The sequence below is a fragment of the Leucoraja erinacea genome, chromosome 4 (genome assembly GCF_028641065.1).
Source record: "Leucoraja erinacea ecotype New England chromosome 4, Leri_hhj_1, whole genome shotgun sequence".
In the NCBI taxonomy this organism is placed as follows: Eukaryota; Metazoa; Chordata; class Chondrichthyes; order Rajiformes; family Rajidae; genus Leucoraja; species Leucoraja erinaceus.
Window position 1 is genome coordinate 2,142,545 of NC_073380.1, and position 18,927 is coordinate 2,161,471.

Here is an 18,927-nt window from a genome sequence, read left to right on the forward strand (position 1 = left end):
TCATCCCTAATCAATACCCCATTCCTGCCTTCTCCCCATATCCCTGACTCCGTTATCTTTAAGAGCCCTATCTAGCTCTCTCTTGAAAGTATCCAGGGAACTGGCCTCCACCGTCCTCTGAGGCAGAGAATTCCACAGACTCACAACTCTCTGTGAGAAAAAGTGTTTCCTCATCTACGTTCCAAATGGCTTACCCCTTATTCTTAAACTGTGGCCCCTGGTTCTGGACTCCCCCAACATCGAGGACATATTTCCTGCCTCTAGCATGTAAAAACCCTTAATAATCTTATATGTTTCAATAAGATTCCCTCTCATCCTTCTAAATTCCAGAGTATAAAGCCCAGCTGCTCCATTCTCTCAGCATATGACAGTCCCGCCATCCCGGGAATTCACCTTGTAAACCTACGCTGCACTCCCTCAATAGCAAGAATGTCCTTCCTCAAATTAGGGGACCAAATCTGCACATAATACTCCAGGTGTGGTCTCCCTAGGGCCCTGTACAACTGCAGAAGGACCTCTTTGTTCCTATACTCAACTCCTCTTGTTATGAACGCCAACATGCCATTCGCTTTCTTCACTGCCTGCTATACATGCATGCTTACTTTCAGTGACTGATGAACAAGGACCCCCAGATCCCGCTGTACTTCCCCTTTTCCCAACATGACACCATTTAGATAATAATCTGCTTTCCTGTTTTTGCTACCAAAGTGGATAACCTCACATTTATATACATTCGACTGCATCTGCCATGCATCTGTCCACACACCCAACCTGTCCAAGTCACCCTGCATTCTCATAGCATCCTCCTTACAGTTCACATTGCCATTCAGCTTTGTGTCATCTGCAAATTTGCTAATGTTACTTTGAATCTCTTCATCTTAATCATTGATGTATATTGTAAATAGCTGCGGTCCCAGCACCGAGCCTTGCGGTACCCCACTAGTCACTGCCTGCCATTCTGAAAGGGACCCGTTAATCCCTACTCTGTTTCCTGTCTGCCAACCAATTTTCTATCCATGTCACCCAATACCATGTGCCCTAATTTTGCCCACTAATCTCCCATGTGGGACCTTATCAAATGCTTTCTGAAAGTCCAGGTACACTACATCCACTGGCTCCCCCTTGTCTATTTTCCTTGTTACATCCTCAAAAAATTCCAGAAGATTAGTCAAGCATGATTTCCCCTTCGTAAATCCATGCTGACTCGGATTGATCCTGTTACTGCTATCCAAATGTGCCGCTATTTCATCTTTTATGATTGACTCCAGCATCTTCCCCACCACCGTTGTCAGGCTAACTGGTCTATAATTCCCTGTTTTCTCTCTCCCGCCTTTCTTATAAAGTGGGATAACATTAGCTACCCTCCAATCCACAGGAACTGATCCTGAATCTATCGAACATTGGAAAATGATCACCAATGCATCCACAATTTCTAGACCCACTTCCTCAAGTACCCTGGGATGCAGACCATCAGGCCCTGGGGATTTAACTGCCTTCAGTCCCATCAGTCTATCCAACACCATTTCCTGCCTAATGTGGATTTCCTTCAGTTCCTCCATCACCCCAGATCCTTTGGCCACTAGTACATCAGGACCTAAAACAGATTTAACAGGGACCTGACTGGCTTGAGGAAGTGGCTCTAGAAATCGTGGATGCATTGGTGATCATTTTCCAATTTTCGATAGATTCAGGATCAGTTCCTGTGGATTGGAGGGTAGCTAATGTTATCCCACTTTTTAAGAAAGGCGGGAGAGAGAAAACAGGGAATTATAGACCAGTTAGCCTGACATCGGTGATGGATCGAACTTCCAGTAGAGGTAGTAAAGATGGATACAATAAAAGCACAAACTGCTTTTGAATAGGGACATGGATGTGAAAGGCTCAGATGATGCGACAAACACAAACACATGGGACGAGCACAGGAAGGCATTGTGTTCAGCACAAACAACTTGGACCAAAGTGCCCATTTCCACACTGCATAAAACTTTATATAACTTTTTTACAGTAGATGTGGTTTTTTTATTTGACGACTACAAAACACAGTCCAATATATCTGCAAATAAGCTGCTTCAAACCACATGTTCTATGATTCAGAACAAGAAATTACCATGGAAACTATAAATACATACAAATCTCCATGACCTCTATTACATCATTACCTTGGAATCAGTGCAGAAGATACTTGTTCGAACAATAACAAATGATAAGATTGGCCTCAGAGGAAATATTGCACAGACTAGACATAATTGCAAAAAATTAGAAAAGTGAAAGGGGACTTGAATGGAGCACAAGTTCCTGAAGGGTTGCAGCAGGATGAATGTAGGTATCAGGTTTACCCCTGTGGAAGAATCTTGAACTGGGGATGGTTGCCTATCAAAGACAAGAGATGCAAGGACTTTTTTTTCTCCGGAAGTTTTGATTCTTTGGAAGTCTGTTAGAACATGGAACAGAACAGCACAGAAACAGGTCTTTCATCCCATAATGTCTGTGCCGAACATGCCAGGAAAAACTAATCCCCTCTGCCTGAAAATATTCCCTGCATATCCATGTCAAGGAAGACTCTCTCTCTAACTTCTACAGGTGCACAGCAGAGAGCATACTGACCGGTTGCATCGTGGCTTGGTTCAGAAACTTGAACACCCTGGAGCGGAAAAGACTACAAAAAGTAGTAAACACTGCCCAGTCCATCATCGGCTCTGACCTTCCTTCCATCGAGGGGATCTATCACAGTCGCTGCCTCAAAAAGGCTGGCAGCATCATCAAGGACCCACACCATCCGGGCCACACACTCATCTCCCCGCTACCTTCAGGTAGAAGGTACAGGAGCCTGAAGACTGCAACGGCCAGGTTCAGGAATAGCTACTTCCCCACAGTCATCAGGCTATTAAACCTGGCTCGGACAACACTCTGATTATTAATAACCCATTACCTGTTTATCAGTTTATTTATTCATGTGTGTTTACAATGGTATATGGATCCACTGATCTGTTCTGTATTCGTGCCTACTATGTTCTGGCCTATGTTCGGATGCTAAAGCAAAACAAGAATTTCATTGTCCTATCAGGGACACATGACAATAAAACTTGCTTGAACTCTTGACTGTCTAAAAGCCTATTATTTATTTATTTATTTAATTATTTGATTTGTTTATTTCGAGCCGAATAAAAGAATAAAAAGTGTGAAATAGCATACAAAAAAAATATATATATATTTATAAAGTGTCATAAACAATATCTATAAATAAATGAAATCGTTTGTGTCCGAAAAGGAGCAGGAAGAAGCCAAAGCTTATTAATTCCCACCCCTTATTCAACTGCTTGTAATTATCTTACACAAATTTAGCAGCTATATGTACACCATATGTACACCAGCCACTATATGTACACCAAATTATTTACATTTAAACACTAATCAAATATTTACAAAAGCCATAAAAAAAAAAAAAAAAAAAAAAAGAAAAGAAAAAAAAAAAAAGAGAAAAAAAAAAGAAAAAGAAAAAAGAAAAAACTCTCATACTATACAGTATCTCTTAGTCATATATACAACCCTATCACTCTATAATCACCCTTCCCAATACAATCAGTATAACAAATATCCCACTCACAATCACCTATCCTCATCCCAATATCCTTTTAAACAAGTGTTTTTGTACATCTTTTTAAACTAAATTATGCTTGTGCTAAGTTTTATCTCCTGTTCCAGACCATTCCACAAATTCACCCCACAGATTGCTATGCACATACTTTTAAGAGTTGTTCTGACATTGAGTGCAACAATTCTAATGCTCAACCATTTATCTTCCTCAATGGGCGCAGGATGCAGATCTGAAATTCTTTAAAAGGTACAAGACCAAGTGGGACCTGTTGGGCCCCGTTCCCCCAACACAATATTCCCCCACTCACCCATATTCCCCCAACTCCCGCCTCACCTCCCCAGGATCTCAATGTAAACCGCCGCCAGCCCCGTTTTCTACAGTAGGGTGGTGATGAAGTTGTACTTGAGGCGGGGGGGGCTGCCGGGGGAGGGGTTGGGGCGAGCGTTCTGGACCCGGGGGAGGGAGAGGGCTTGAGCGGGGATGTGGGGGGGGGGGGGGGGGTGAGCATCCTGCCAGGGAGGGGAGGGCATGAGGGGGGAGGGGGGGGGGGGGGGGGGGGGGGGGGGGGGGGGGACCATCCTGGAGCCAGGGGGAAGGGGGGAGGGCATGAGGCAAGGGCTTGTCTGTTGGGGGGGGGGGGGGGGCAAGTGTCCTGGAGCCAGGGTAGGGGGAGTGGGAGTGGGAGGGAGAGGCGGAGGGTACCCGGTGCAGCCTCTCCCCGCCCCCCCGGTTCTCGCATCGGCTCCCAGCCCAGGGCCCCGAGTGGGCAGAAATAAAAATAGATGGAAACTTACCCGTTGAGCCGTTGGGTCGCTGTTGTGACATGAAAAAAATATGGCGGTCTGAAATTGTGCAAAGGCCGCACTGAGGACCCGTGGGGTGTCCTTTGTGACGCTTGTCAAGTAAAGAGTGGGGGCAGCAAGTGGGGGCGGAGTAATTAGGGTGAGGTAAGTGGGGGCGGGACAAGTGGGGTGCTGTTTTATTTTTATGTTTTAGACATCAATAACTTGTAAAGTATACATCAATCTGAACAAATCTTGTTTAATTTACATCACAGGACAATGGTGAGTAATGTGGGCCAACAATTGTAGCGCTATCATGTACCGTTTTTGCGCAAATATGTGGGCCAAAAATTGTAGCGCTATTGGGCAAACAAACGGACAAACAAACAAGATGACATTTTAATAATATAGAGATGATAGCCAAGAGGTCAAAGGTTACTGTGGGTATTTTGTAATGCAGTCACAATCTGATCAGCCAAACTATTCTAAAAAGGCAGAGGAGGCTTATGTACCAGTGACAAAATCCTGCTTCTAAAATGCATTGGACAGTTACTATAACAGCATTTAAAAGACACCTTGACATATACATGGATAAGAAATATTGAGAGGGATATCGGTCCAATGCAGGCAAATGATGGGACTAGTTTAGTTGGGGCATCTTGGTCAGAATGGAAGAGTTGGGCCAAAGGGCCAGTTTCTGTGCTGTATGACTCCGACATGAATCGGGTCCATGCAAACATTGGTATACAGAATTTGCAGTATCAAAACATTAAATCATTATTGTAACCTAGATTAGCCTGTGAAAAACTAAATGGTCACCATTTTGCCACCGGAATCCGAATCCAGCTATTTCTTCCTGGATTTCCCCACCTCCTGGAATGAGGAATGGTGTAGGAAATTGTTGAGCAATATCCCAAGGTTTTGATTAGTTTGTTTACATTTCACCATCATTACAGCAGTGCTTTACCTTGGTAGCAGGGGAGCAATTCTTTAGTGTTTCGGGATAAATTAGGTGGGACGATGTAGCAGGCACCATGAGGCAGGATGTGCTCAGTTTCATAGTGGATGTTCTTCCAACGATGTGCGCATGCCTAGAAATTAAATGACATTCCACAATAAATATCTCTGTATATTGTGTAAAGATTTTCCATAATTTGGGAACTTCCTCGCCAGAATACCGATTAACGTTTACCAGTCATCAATAACCATTATAAATCCAGATGATAGGATTTCTCTTGCTCTGTCATACAAACATTAACAGGTGCAAGGTTAATGCAACTCCTATACTGCTCTGTCATTCATCAAAATCAAGGCTGGTCTGTACTTATTTGCCAAAGAGTCATAGAGGTATCGAGTGATACAGTGTGGAAACAGGCCCTTCGGCCCAACTTGCCCACGCCAGCCAACATGTCCCACCTACACTAGATCCACCTGCCTGCCTTTGGTCCATATCCCTCCAAACCTGTCCTATCCATGTACCTGTCTAACTGTTTCTTAAATGTTGGCATAGACCCAGCCTCAACTACCTCCTCTGGCAGGTTGTTCCATACACCCACCACTGCATGATTCAGATTCAGATTCAGATTCAATTTTAATTGTCATTGTCAGTGTACAGTACAGAGAGAATGAAAAAATTACCCTTCAGATTCCGCTTAAATCTTTTCCCCTTCACCTTAAACCTATGTCCTCTGGTCCTTGATTCACCTACTCTGGGCAAAAGTACAGCTACCCGATCTATTCCTCATGAGGAATACCACTTTAAGTTAATCCTCCATCCCTTGATTCCCTCAATATCCATTGTTTGTTTCTTGAATGTATTCATATCCAAGCCATAATATAAAATAATGGTGAGAGTTTGAAAGATGCTTGAGTAAAAATCTATCAAGTGTCACAATATAATTGGAGACCGTCATCTTTAGGTGTCACTGTGGTATGACGCCTCAGATCTTCGTCACTTCCCTTGTGAAGTCATGTTACAGCAGAACAATTTGTTGCTTAAGCTGCACATGAAGCACTGTTCAGGTTGTCATGCTGCAGGAAATATATGAACTAGCTAGAGAGAATGCAGATAAGATTCACAGCAATGTTGCCTGGATTGGAGGGCTTAGATAAGCTGAGACTGAAGCAAAGGATGCTCAGAGGTTTACAAAATTAAGATGGGCATAAATAGGGTAAATGTTCACCGACTTTTTCCAGAGTGGACAATCTAAAACTAGTGGGCATAGGTATAAGGCGAGAACTGCAAGAGCTGAGAGATGAAGTGTTTGAGGCAATTACAATCTCAACAATTAAAGACATTTGGAACAGATAAATGGATAAGAAAGATTTAGAGGGATATGGGCCAAACGCAGGAAAATGGGATTAACATGGATAGGTATATTGGCAAGCATGGTCAAGTCAGGGTCAGTTGAAGCAAAGGGCCTGTTTCCATGTTGTATAACTCCGAGTCACTATGAAAAATATATTTGAATTTTTGAACAAATAGATTTTGTAAATGAGTAGTGTCATGAGTGACTTCATAAACTTGGAGTTTAAAAAAAAAAACATTATAACTCTTTAACTGAACTTCAATCCTTAATTTACAACTTGCTGACTTCCAAATTTATACTCCCAGAATATGGAAGATAATTCTGTATGTAACCAATTTCCACAAATAATATAGTGATAATAAGCAAACAGTTTCAGTGATGTGACCGACCGACTAGCCACCCTCGATAACTTAAGCTTTGCTTCAGCAATTGTTTTACCCCCAACAAAGAATATCAGAGTCAACCTGCTCCAATCTTTGCTGTGAGATTCTCGGTTGAACATTGCCTCTTGACTCAGAGACAGGTTTTCAGAGGTTCATTTATTGTCACATACACCAATTGGTGTAGTGAAATTCAAGTTGCCATTGGAGCACATTAAAAAGAATACAAAAATAACAAAAATAAAAAAAATTAAATATAAAAACATCCCCCCCACTGTGGGGGAAGGCACAAAGTCAAATGGGTTTTACCCATTGAGCCACAAATGACCCCGACATTTTGATTTTATTTCAAGGTTGGGCATGGGAAATAAACACCAACAACTTAACACACGGGTATGTAAACACTGATAGGTCACCATTATGCAAGTACAACTTTTCAACCTGTTAAAATAAATCCCACATCATTTTTGATGATCATTTTAAAATTCAAAAAGTACCTTGAATGAACTATATACCAAGAATACCCAAAAAAGGGTTAGCAGTGAAAGTTAATAATTCAGACAACAAATTGAAAGCCCAGTGCAAAAGGATTGTTTGTGGACAAAATCTCGAGGAAACTATGAACAATGAAATTAGCATTGCCTATGCATTCGGCCTTAACATCTGACCATTATTAAACTTGTTCTTGCAGCTGCCCGAATTCAACAGGTCACCTCGTGCCAAATTCAGCACTGCCAGAGTTGCATCGTCATGTGGGAAGATGCCACATGATCAGCCCTCTTAGATACAAGATATATTTAATTGTCATTTTGGACCCCTTGAGGTCCAAACGAAATGCCGTTTCTGCAGCCATACATTACAAACAAATAGACCCAAGACACAATATAATTTACATAAACATCCATCACATCGCTGTGATGGAAGGCCAAATAAACTTATCTCTCCACTGCCCCCCCCCCCCCGATGTCAGAGTCAAAGTCAAAGCCCCCGGCTGGCGATGGCAATTGTCCCGCGGCCATTAAAGCCACGCCGGGTGGTGCGAGGTCGCACACCGGGTCTTGGTGTTAGAGTCCCCGGCGTGCGCTCGCAGAGTCCCGCGGCCATTCCAAGCCGCGCGGGACGGTGATGTTAGGCCCCGCTCCAGGAGCTCTTCGACCCCGCAACTCGGGTGGGAGAAGTCGCCGTTGCGAGAGCCCTGAAAAGCGGTCTCCCTCCAGGGACCCGCGGGCTCCCGGTGCCGCCATCCGCAGACCTGCAGTTGAAGCCTCCGACTCTCCGGTCGGGCCGCAGCAGCAGCAGCAGCAGCGCTCCTCCACCGCTCCACCCGCTCCGGACTCGGCCAGCTCCGCGACGGTGAGGTGAGTCGTCGGCACCAGAGTCCCCGGTCTCTTCCTGTTGGAGGCCGCTCCTCATTGCAGCCCCAACGATAACGTAGACCCGACGAGAAAAGGTCGGGTCTCCCGTGCAGGGAGAGATTTAAAAGTTTCCCCCCCCTCCCTCCCACCGCACCCCCACTCCCCCACACACACACCCCAACAAAAAATAACAAAAACTACATAAAAACATAGACAGAAAATAATAAAACGCGGACGGGCTGCAGAGGCCGCTGCTGACAAGAGTCGCGCCGCCCACCTAGACAATATTGCAGCCGATAACATTAAAAAAAGAGAAAGAGAAGCAGGAAAGTCAATTTAACCTCTCAAGCATGCTCTGCTACACACTAAGGCTGATCTTTTACCTCAGCACCACTTTCCCGCAATAAAACCGATATCCCTCGATTCCTTAATTCCTGAAAATCTATCAAACTCTGGCTCGAATTGAATATACTCTGACCCTCCACAACCCTCTTGGGTAGAGTATACCAAAGAATCACTGCGCGGTCAATTAAAATAATTTATACAGATGTCTGTTTAAGGGCAAATCCTTCATTTTATCCCCAGTTTCAAGACCCTTCAGCCAAGGGAAATATTATCACTGAATCCAACCAATCCATTCAAATTTTGTATATGTCAATGAAATCACCTGTCACTCTCCCAAGTTATGAATATTGTCCCAATTTTATTAATCTCCTCAATCCACAAAACAGATTACAAAAGAATCAGAGAGGAATTGAAATTCGGAATGAGGGAAAGGCAGAGTGCAGAAAAGCTTAGCTGTCGCATCAATGGGAATACAAAAATGTCGTGGAGGTAAATAAATAGGAAATAAAAAATTATAAAGATAAGAATGGGAATATGTACCTGGATAATGAGAGCAATGTATACGTGAAGGCGCTCAGTATATACTTTGCATTTGTCTTCACCAGGGAGGATAGTACTTCCAAAGAAATGATGAGAGGAGATAGCTGACCCACTGGGTGTCATCGGCGTAACAGTGGAAGTCCAGGTTGAAGTGGCGGAGTATCTGACCAAGGGGGAGGATGTAGATGATGAAGAGGAGGGGGCCGAGTACGGAGCCTTGGGGAACGCCTTGAGTGACTGTGGCTGTAGCAGAGGTGTGAAAGGACTTACCGTACACCGTGTTAGCCGTCTTTAACCTTCCTGTTCATCGCGGTGTGTTTCTGTATCACCTTGGCTTTGCACCGTGTGAATTTTAGACAGCGCCCCCCCCGTTGCTTTCCCTGGCCCCCATCTTTGCAATGTGCTTGTATGTATGTGAGTGAGTGAGTGAGTGAGTGAGTGAGTGAGTGAGTGAGTGAGTGAGTGAGTGAGTGAGTGAGTGTTGCTGTTCCAGTTCAAGATTTTTCAGGCAAATGCCGCAAGCTTGAAGATCGCAGGCAGTCACAGGCAGGCACTAAAAAGTCGCCTAAGGCCCTTTAGAGTGACAGGAGGAAAACCTATTTTACACAGCAAATGCTTAAAATCTGGAATGCACTACCTTCAGGTGTGGTGGAGACAGGGTCCACTGTGGCCATCAAATGGGAACTGGATAAATATATATGGAGTTTAAAAAAACAAAGTTGCAAAGAAAGACCCAGGATGTGAAACAATTGATTTACTCTCGCTGGATGTCAGCATGAGCACAATGGGCCAAATTGCTGCAATCATTTCAAATCATTTAAAATCAATTTACAATCTCGGACCTCATTTGGCGAACCTTTGCTATGTTTTACTCAGTTGCACATATATTCTTTTTGCACAATACTCCAGTCCAATACATCACAGCAAAGAATCATCAGCCCTCCATTCTAATCATCTTGCAATAAAGCCCAATATATAATTTGTTTCGGATCTGCTGGCTTGCTGTACCTGCTAACTTTGTGATTCCTGCACAAGAATATACACATCTCTAAATAACAATGCTTCAGATCTCACCACTTAAAATATATTTCTTGGATGATTAACATGAAACCCCTTGCCAGCATTGTCTGTTTTCATGTTGGTGAGTACCCCTATACAAAAGAACACAGTGGTGAAATGTCAGTAAGACTTATATGTCAATTGTCTGTGAGAAATTTGGAACTAATAGTTTGGAAATAGTTTTAAATATATTAGGGCCTAATTCTGCCTTCACTTAATTGTTGGCTCAAATTACTTCTGCCTTTTTCATTGCAATGTTGTGTAAACTATTAAAACAATCTTCATTACCCGCACACACACACACACACACACACAAGGTCTGGCACTCTAGTGAGTGACTACATTTGCCAATTGTTAGGCTGTTACAGAGTGGGAGATTGCAACCTTCACGTGGTCCACCCTGTTTCAACGAATGCAATCAACCTGGCGTGCACAAACAGAAGATCAAACAGAACAAGTTGTCTTACAACTTTAGGCTGTGCACGCCATACGCAAGAAGAAGAAGTAGACTGTTAGGATGTAGCCAACCTATTGATTGTCAAGCAGCAAACCACTCTGCTGATATGGAGGCCTTCTGACCAGGAACTGAGCTAAGTACCATCAGATTGTCCCATAGACACGAGCAGCCAGAATTTTGGATTGATTCAGAAACAAAGTTGAACTCAACTGTGGCATTTGGAGAATTTAAATTGATGTCTGGCACCTGGAAGTATGATGTTGTGGCGATCAGTGAAACATGGTTGCAGGAGGGTTGTGATTGGAAAGTAAATATTCCAGGGTTTTGTTGCTTCAGGTGTGATAGAATTGGAGGGGCAAGAGGTGGAGGTGTTGCATTGCTTATCAGGAAAGATATTACAGCAGTGCTTTGGCAGGATAGATTAGAGGGCTCGTCTACGGAGGCAATTTGGGTGGAACTGAGCAATGGGAAAGGGGTAGTAACACTTATAGGGGTGTATTATAGACCCCCAAATGGGGAGCGAGAATTGGAAGAGCAAATATGTAAAGAGATAGCAGATATTAGTAGTAAGCACAAGGTAGTGATTGTGGGAGATTTCAGTTTTCCACACATAGACTGGGAAACACATTCTGTAAATGGGCTGGATGGGTTGGAGTTTGTAAAATGTGTGCAGGATAGTTTTTTGCAGCAATACATAGAAGTACCTACTAGAGAAGGGGCGGTGCTGGACCTCTTGTTAGGAAATGAGACGGGTCAGGTGGCAGAGGTATGCGTTGGGGAACAGTTCGGGACCAGTGATCACAATACCATTAGTTTCAATATAATTATGGAGAGGGTCAGAACTGGACCTAGGGTTGAGATTTTTGATTGGAGAAAGGCTAACTTTGAGGAGATGCGAAAGGATTTAAAAGCATTAAATTGGGAGTTTGTTTTATGGGAAAAATGTGGAAGAGAAATGGAGGACATTTAAAGGTGAAATTTTAAGAGTACAGAATCTTTATGTCCCTGTTCGGTTGAAAGGAAATAGTAAAAATTGGAAAGAGTCATGGTTTTCAAGGGAAATTGGACACTTGGTTCGGAAAAAGAGAGAGATCTACAATAATTATAGGCAGCATGGAGTAAATGAGGTGCTTGAGGAGTATAAAGAATGTAAAAAGAATCTTAAGAAAGAAATTAAAAAAGCTAAAAGAAGATATGAGGTTGCTTTGGCAAGTAAGGTGAAAGTAAATCCAAAGGGTTTCTACAGCTACATTAATAGCAAAAGGATAACAAGGGATAAAATTGGTCCATTAGAGAGTCAGAGTGGACAGCTATCTGCAGAGCCAAAAGAGATGGGGGGAGATATTGAACAATTTATTTTCTTCGGTATTCACCAAGGAGAAGGATATTGAATTATGTGAGGTAAGGGAAAAAGTAGAGTAGCTATGGAAATTATGAGATTCAAAGAAGAGAAAGTACTGACACTTTTGAGAAATATAAAAGTGGATAAGTCTCCAGGTCCAGACAGGATATTTCCTAGGACATTGAGGGAAGTTAGTGTAGAAATAGCAGGGGCTATGACAGAAATATTTCAAATGTCATTAGAAACGGGAATAGTACCGGTGGCTTGGCGTACTGCGCATGTTGTTCCATTGTTTAAAAAGGGTTCTAAGAGTAAACCTAGCAATTATAGACCTGTTAGTTTGACGTCAGTGGTGGGCAAATTAATGGAAAGGATACTTAGAGATATATATATATAAGCAACTGGATAAACAGGGTCTGATTAGGAACAGTCAACATGGATTTGTGCCTGGAAGGTCATGTTTGACTAATCTTCTTGAATTTTTTGAAGAGGTTACTCAGGAAATTGATCAGGGTAAAGCAGTGGATGTCGTATATATGGACTTCAGTAAGGCCTTTGACAAGGCTCCTCACGGAAGGTTGGTTAAGAAGGTTCAATGGTTGGGTATTAATGGTGCAGTAGCAAGATGGATTCAACAGTGGCTGAATGGGAGATGCCAGAGAGTAATGATGGATGGTTGTTTGTCAGGTTGGAGGCCAGTGACTAGTGGGGTGCCACAGGGATCTGTGTTGGGTCCACTGTTGTTTGTCATGTACATCAATGATCTGGATGATGGTGTGGTAAATTGGATTAGTAAGTACGCAGATGATACTAAGATAGGTGGGGTTGTGGATAATGAAGTAGATTTTTAAAGTCTACAGAGAGATTTATGCCAGTTGGAAGAGTGGGCTGAAAGATGGCAGATGGGAGTTTAATGCTGATAAGTGTGAGGTGCCACATCTTGGCATGACAAATCAAAATAGGACGTACATGGTAAATGGTAGGGATTTGAAGAATGCAGGTGAACAGAGGGATCAGGGAATAACTGTGCACAGTTCCCTGAAAGTGGAATCTCATGTAGATAGGGAGGTAAAGAAAGCTTTTGGTGTGCTGGCCTTTATAAATCAGAGCATTGAGTATAGAAGTTGGGATGTAATATTAAAATTGTACAAGGCATTGGTGTGGCCAATTCTGGAGTATGGTGTACAATTTTGGTCGCCTAATTATAGGAAGGATGTCAACAAAATAGAGAGAGTAGAGGAGATTTACTAAAATGTTGCCTGGGTTTCAGCAACTAAGTTACAGAGAAGGGTTGAACAAGTTAGGGCTTTATTTTTTGGAGCGCAGAAGGTTAAGGGGGGACTTGATAGAGGTCTTTAAAATGATGAGAGGGATAGACAGAGTTGATGTGGATAAGCTTTTCCCACTGAGAGTAGGGAAGATTCAAACAAGGGGACATGACTTGAGAATTAAGGGACAGAAATTTAGGGGTAACATGAGGGGGAACTTCTTTACTCAGAGAGTGGTGGCTGTGTGGAATGAGCTTCCAGTGAAGGTGGTGGAGGCAGGTTTTGTTTTTATAATTTAAAAATAAATTGGATAGTTATATGGACGGGAAAGGAATGGAGGGTTATGGTCTGAGCACAGGTATATGGGACTAGGGGAGAATACGTGTTCAGCAATGACTAGAAGGGTCGAGATGGCCTGTTTCCGTGCTGTAATTGTTACATGGTTATATGGTCATTAAATAAATTTGGATTGTTTTGAAAACTGAGAACAAAAAGCAATAATTTATTGTCACATGTGACAATAAAGTATTCCTATATGTTCTCATTTATGTCCATCCACAATTTTCCCTGAACTGTTGAACAGTCTACTAAATGCTTTGGAGTCAACGACAGTATGTAGGTCACTTTGGGTAAAAATGGATAGGGGTGAATCAGGTGGGGTTTTATGACAATGCACCAGTTTCATGATTATATGGATAAGCATACATCCAGACAACGGCAGTATTTCCTTGTCCTCTCCAGAATTCCATTCATAATTTGAGTAAGCACTTGGCAGAAACTCGACAAAGGCAATCATGTTATTGCATTTTATGCTTAATTCTTTCTCTTAACTTTACAGTCCCTGCATTTCATTTCCTGTTTGGTCAAAACAACAGTTTGTGCACAAAGTGAAGCTGGGTCTACAGCAGTACAGTGGGAATAGGGACAAGCAACAGGAGCCCTGTCTCGCAGTCAACTTCATTGTTCAGTGAGCACAAATGAAGACCTTATTAAAAGGAGAGTACCTAGAGAAAGATAAGCTTTCTTCAGTAGGGCAGCATTGTAGGTTTGGCTCAGTGAACTGGGAGAATGGAGGAATGCAGCAAAACAGATGGCCTTAATCATAGCGAGTACATTTGCTCCTTGTACATTATTAGAAATGAAGTTGCAGAAGACAGGAGAGAGTGTTGATGTTGGTTTGAGGGGGAAAAAAAAAGCTAAGCATTATTGTTGCAATGCAGGTTATTGAGTCATAGTCATTCAGCACAAAAATGGACACATCAGCCCAACATGTCCCTGCTGATCTTTTTTGCTAATCAACACTAATCCCATCAGCACACATTAAGACCATATCTTTCCATGCATTACCTATTCAAGTACTGATTCTAAATCTTTCTGAAACAGTGATGGTATCCAATTCTACCACTTCTTCTGGCATTGCGTTCCTGATATCAACCACTATGAACTCTTGGGCAGTGTCTGGACCTGATAGTATAGATGGCTGCGTTCTCAAAACCTGTGTGGATCAACTAGCTGAAGTTTGTGTGGACATCTTCAACCTCTCATTATTAAGGCCCGATGTTCCCACCCGCTTTAAGAGGGCATCAATAATAGCCGTGCCCAAGAAGAATAAGATGACATACCTCAATGACCCGGTAGCACTAACGTTCTTGGTGATGAAGTGCTTCGAGAGATTGGCTATAACACTTAACAATTCCTACTTTAGAAGCCCACACCACCTTGGCCACGCTCTAATTTCACTCTTGCCACTGGGGAGAAGGTATTGGACCTAAAAACCATTCTGCCTGACCCGCTGAGTTACTCCAGCACTTTCTGTCTTAGCTAGAGGAACTCAAGCTGTATCTGTGAATTTGGTGGTGTTGTGGACATGAAGATGTTTATCTAAGGTTACCATGGTATCTAGATAAACTAGAGAAGTGGGCAAAGGAATGGTTGATGGAATTTAAGTTAGACAAGTGATAGGTGATGTGTTTTGAGGATGTTAAATCACTTACTGAGGACGTACTCAGTGAATGAGGGTCCAGGGTGGTGTTGGAGAGCCCAGATGGTGCGGTGTGGGCAAATGAATGGTCAATAGAATTTTAGTTAGACCGGTGCAATGTGATCACCCCACCCAAATTAATCTCCAAACTGGATCTAGGAGTCAGCACCTCTGCCACTGGACCCTTGACTTTCTGACCCATAGACCACATTCAATGAAGATAAGCAACAATACATCCTCCACAATAATTCTCAACACTGGTGCCCTGCAAGAATGCATTCTCAGCCCCTTACTATGCCATTGATGCTAGCTTCTTTATCTTGCCGACTTTGAGGAAGAGGTTGACGTCCAAACACAATGCCCCCTAAACAATAACAACTGAGTGTCCAAAGTCTGCTCTAACTCCAACTATGTTTACAAATGACAACGACTGTGGTGGACCCGATCTTGAACAATAATGGGAGACAGGAAGAGATAGAGAGTTTAATAGCATTGTGCTTGGACGTAAACCTCTTCCTCAAAGTCGGCAAGATAAAGAAGCTAGCATCAATGGAAATGGTTGAGAGCTTCAAGTAGATAGGCATAAGTATTACCAACGATCTGTCCTGGGCCAACGACATTAAAGCTATGGCCAAAAAGACACACCAACGCATTTACTTCCTCAGGAGACTGAGGGAATTTGGCATGTTTCCAATTCTTCCTACCAACTTTCACAGATGCACAGTAGAAAGGATACTATTGGATTGCATCACAGCTCAGCCCGATCCATCGCATAGACTCGCCGTCATTGATTCCACCTACACATCAGGCTGCTCAGGAAAGTAGCCAATATAATCAAGGATCTTTTTCACCCCAATCATTCCCTCTCCTTCCCCCTGCCATTGAGCAGAAGAGACAAAAGCTTGAAAGCACGTACCACCAGACTCAGGAACAGCGTCTGATTCCCTGTTATCAGACTTCTCAACAGTCCTTCAAAAGCCAAGATACAGTTGCAATCTTCCAACCTACCTTGGACTTTTTCTCTGGAACTGTTATGCTACAATGCTAAAAAATATATGTTCTCACTCTAACCATATAACCATATAACAATTACAGCACGGAAACAGGCCATCTCGGCCCTACAAGTCCGTGCCAAACAACTTTTTTCCCTTAGTCCCACCTGCCTGCACTCATACCATAACCCTCCATTCCCTTCTCATCCATATGCCTATCCAATTTATTTTTAAATGATACCAACGAACCTGCCTCCACCACTTCCACTGGAAGCTCATTCCACACCGCTACCACTCTCTGAGTAAAGAAGTTCCCCCTCATGTTACCCCTAAACTTCTGTCCCTTAATTCTGAAGTCATGTCCTCTTGTTTGAATCTTCCCTATTCTCAAAGGGAAAAGCTTGTCCACATCAACTCTGTCTATCCCTCTCATCATTTTAAAGACCTCTATCAAGTCCCCCTTAACATTCTGCGCTCCAAAGAATAAGGACCTAACTTATTCAACCTATCTCTGTAACTTAGTTGTTGAAACCCAGGCAACATTCTAGTATATCTCCTCTGTACTCTCTCTATTTTGTTGACATCCTTCCTATAATTGGGCGAACAGAATTGTACACCATACTCCAGATTTGGTCTCACCAATGCCTTGTACAATTTTAACATTACATCCCAGCTTCTATATTCAATGCTCTGATTTATAAAGGCAAGCATACCAAAAGCTTTCTTTACCACCCTATCTATATGAGATTCCACCTTCAAGGAACTATGCACGGTTATTCCCAGATCCCTCTGTTCAACTGCATTCTTCAACTCTAGTACATTTCTTTGTTCTCTATCAGTCATACGTGTGTATGGCTTGATGTATTCATGTCTAATATTAATTAATTTGATTGGATAGCAGGCAAACAAAAGCCTTTCACAGTATCTCTGCACATGTGACAATAATATCCAGTACCAACATCAACACTAATCACTAACTCTGCAACTATAACTTGCACTCGCTAGAATTTAGAAGATTGAGGGGAGGGATCTTATAGAAACTTACAACATTCTTAAGGGGTTGGACAGGCTTGATGCAGAAGGTTTGTTCCCGATGTTGGGGAAGTCCAGAACAAGGGGTCACAGTTTAAGGATAAGGGGGAAAATATTTTAGGACCGAGATGAGAAAAACATTTTTCACACAGAGAGTGGTGAATCTCTGGAATTCTCTGCCACAGAATTCATTGGCTATATTTAAGTTAGATATGGCCCTTGTGGCTAAAGGGATCAGGGTGTATGGAGAGAAGGCAGGTACGGGATACTGAGTTGGATGATCAGCCATGATCATATTGAATGGCGGTGCAGGCTCGAAGGGCCGAATGGCCTTCCTGCACCTATTTTCTATGTTTCTATGATCTGTCTCCTTTGATTTTGGTTGCACTAGGCTTCAGTTTTGCACTATAGTGGTCTGGCTGCCTAATATTAATGGCTATTATTGTGTATTTTTGTGCTACTGTATTCATGGGTCTGTTAAGATGCAGCAAGCAATAATTTCATTGTTCCATAGCTGGTGCATATGACAATTAAACACTCATTTCTTGAATAAACCAAGACTTTTTATTCAAGGTCTTAAATTTCAACCCTTCAACCAATTAGGGTAACTTTAACCTTTATTTTCCCACTCTCCCTACTTGTGTTGCCATTTTCAGAGAACTATGGACTTGAACCCCAAGAATTGCACTGTACATCAACGCTGTTAAGGGTCTTGCTATTAACTGTATACTTTCCACTCACTTTATGCTACCCAAAGTGCAGCACATCACACTTGTTTGGATTAAACACCACCTGTCATAACTCTGCCCATATCTGAAACTGCTCCAAATCCCGCTGTATCCCTTGACAGACTTCCTCACTGCTCGCAGTTCCACCAATTTACGTGCCATCTGCACTTATTAACCCTGCCATTTACATTTCCGCCCATGCAATTGAATCTCTTTTGTATTTTTTATGAAGTCACTTCCCAGTCACTTGTGGAGCCACTTCTGTTCCCCATCCCCGTCAGGTTATTTTGAGGTCAGATAAACAAATGTTCTCATGGTGCAGATTTTCAGTATTGATGATCTGCTTCTTGACTTCTTTTCTGAACTGCTTTCAGCACTGGAAGTAAATTCAGTTGCCAGTCAGAAAGTAGCAGCGGATTGGTGTTTAATCATCTGCTTTCCTGGGGGTTGTTATCAGTAACCTGATCAGTCATCATGTGTGATCATTCAGCACAGCTCCTTATCCTAAAAGGAGGTGCTGAGAGAGTAAAAACAGCCAATCTAGAAAGTGGGGACAGTGGAAAACTACAGACAAGCTTTTCCAAATGCTGCCTGAGAACTTAACTTGCTTCAATTAGAAAATAGATCAATCCTAAATGGTTACTTTGAGAAATAATACTTGCAATGCCGTGGTGGCTATAAACTCTAAAGGTTTTCATTCCTAAGTTACAATCACACGCAGCTTCCCGTATACATTACGCTTTAGTAACATTTAACCACATA

At 42.6% G+C, this 18,927-nt stretch overlaps 1 protein-coding gene across 3 annotated transcripts in view; it reads right to left on the reverse strand.

Moving 5' to 3' along the window:
• Window positions 1-18,927, reverse strand: part of itga9 (integrin, alpha 9) — a 369,220-nt gene that overhangs the window by 328,071 nt on the left and 22,222 nt on the right. For all 3 annotated transcript variants that reach the window (XM_055633502.1, XM_055633503.1, XM_055633504.1), the window contains exon 4: window positions 5,345-5,468. In XM_055633502.1, coding sequence (XP_055489477.1) covers window positions 5,345-5,468 — 124 coding nt within the window. The remainder of the gene's footprint in view (window positions 1-5,344; window positions 5,469-18,927) is intronic.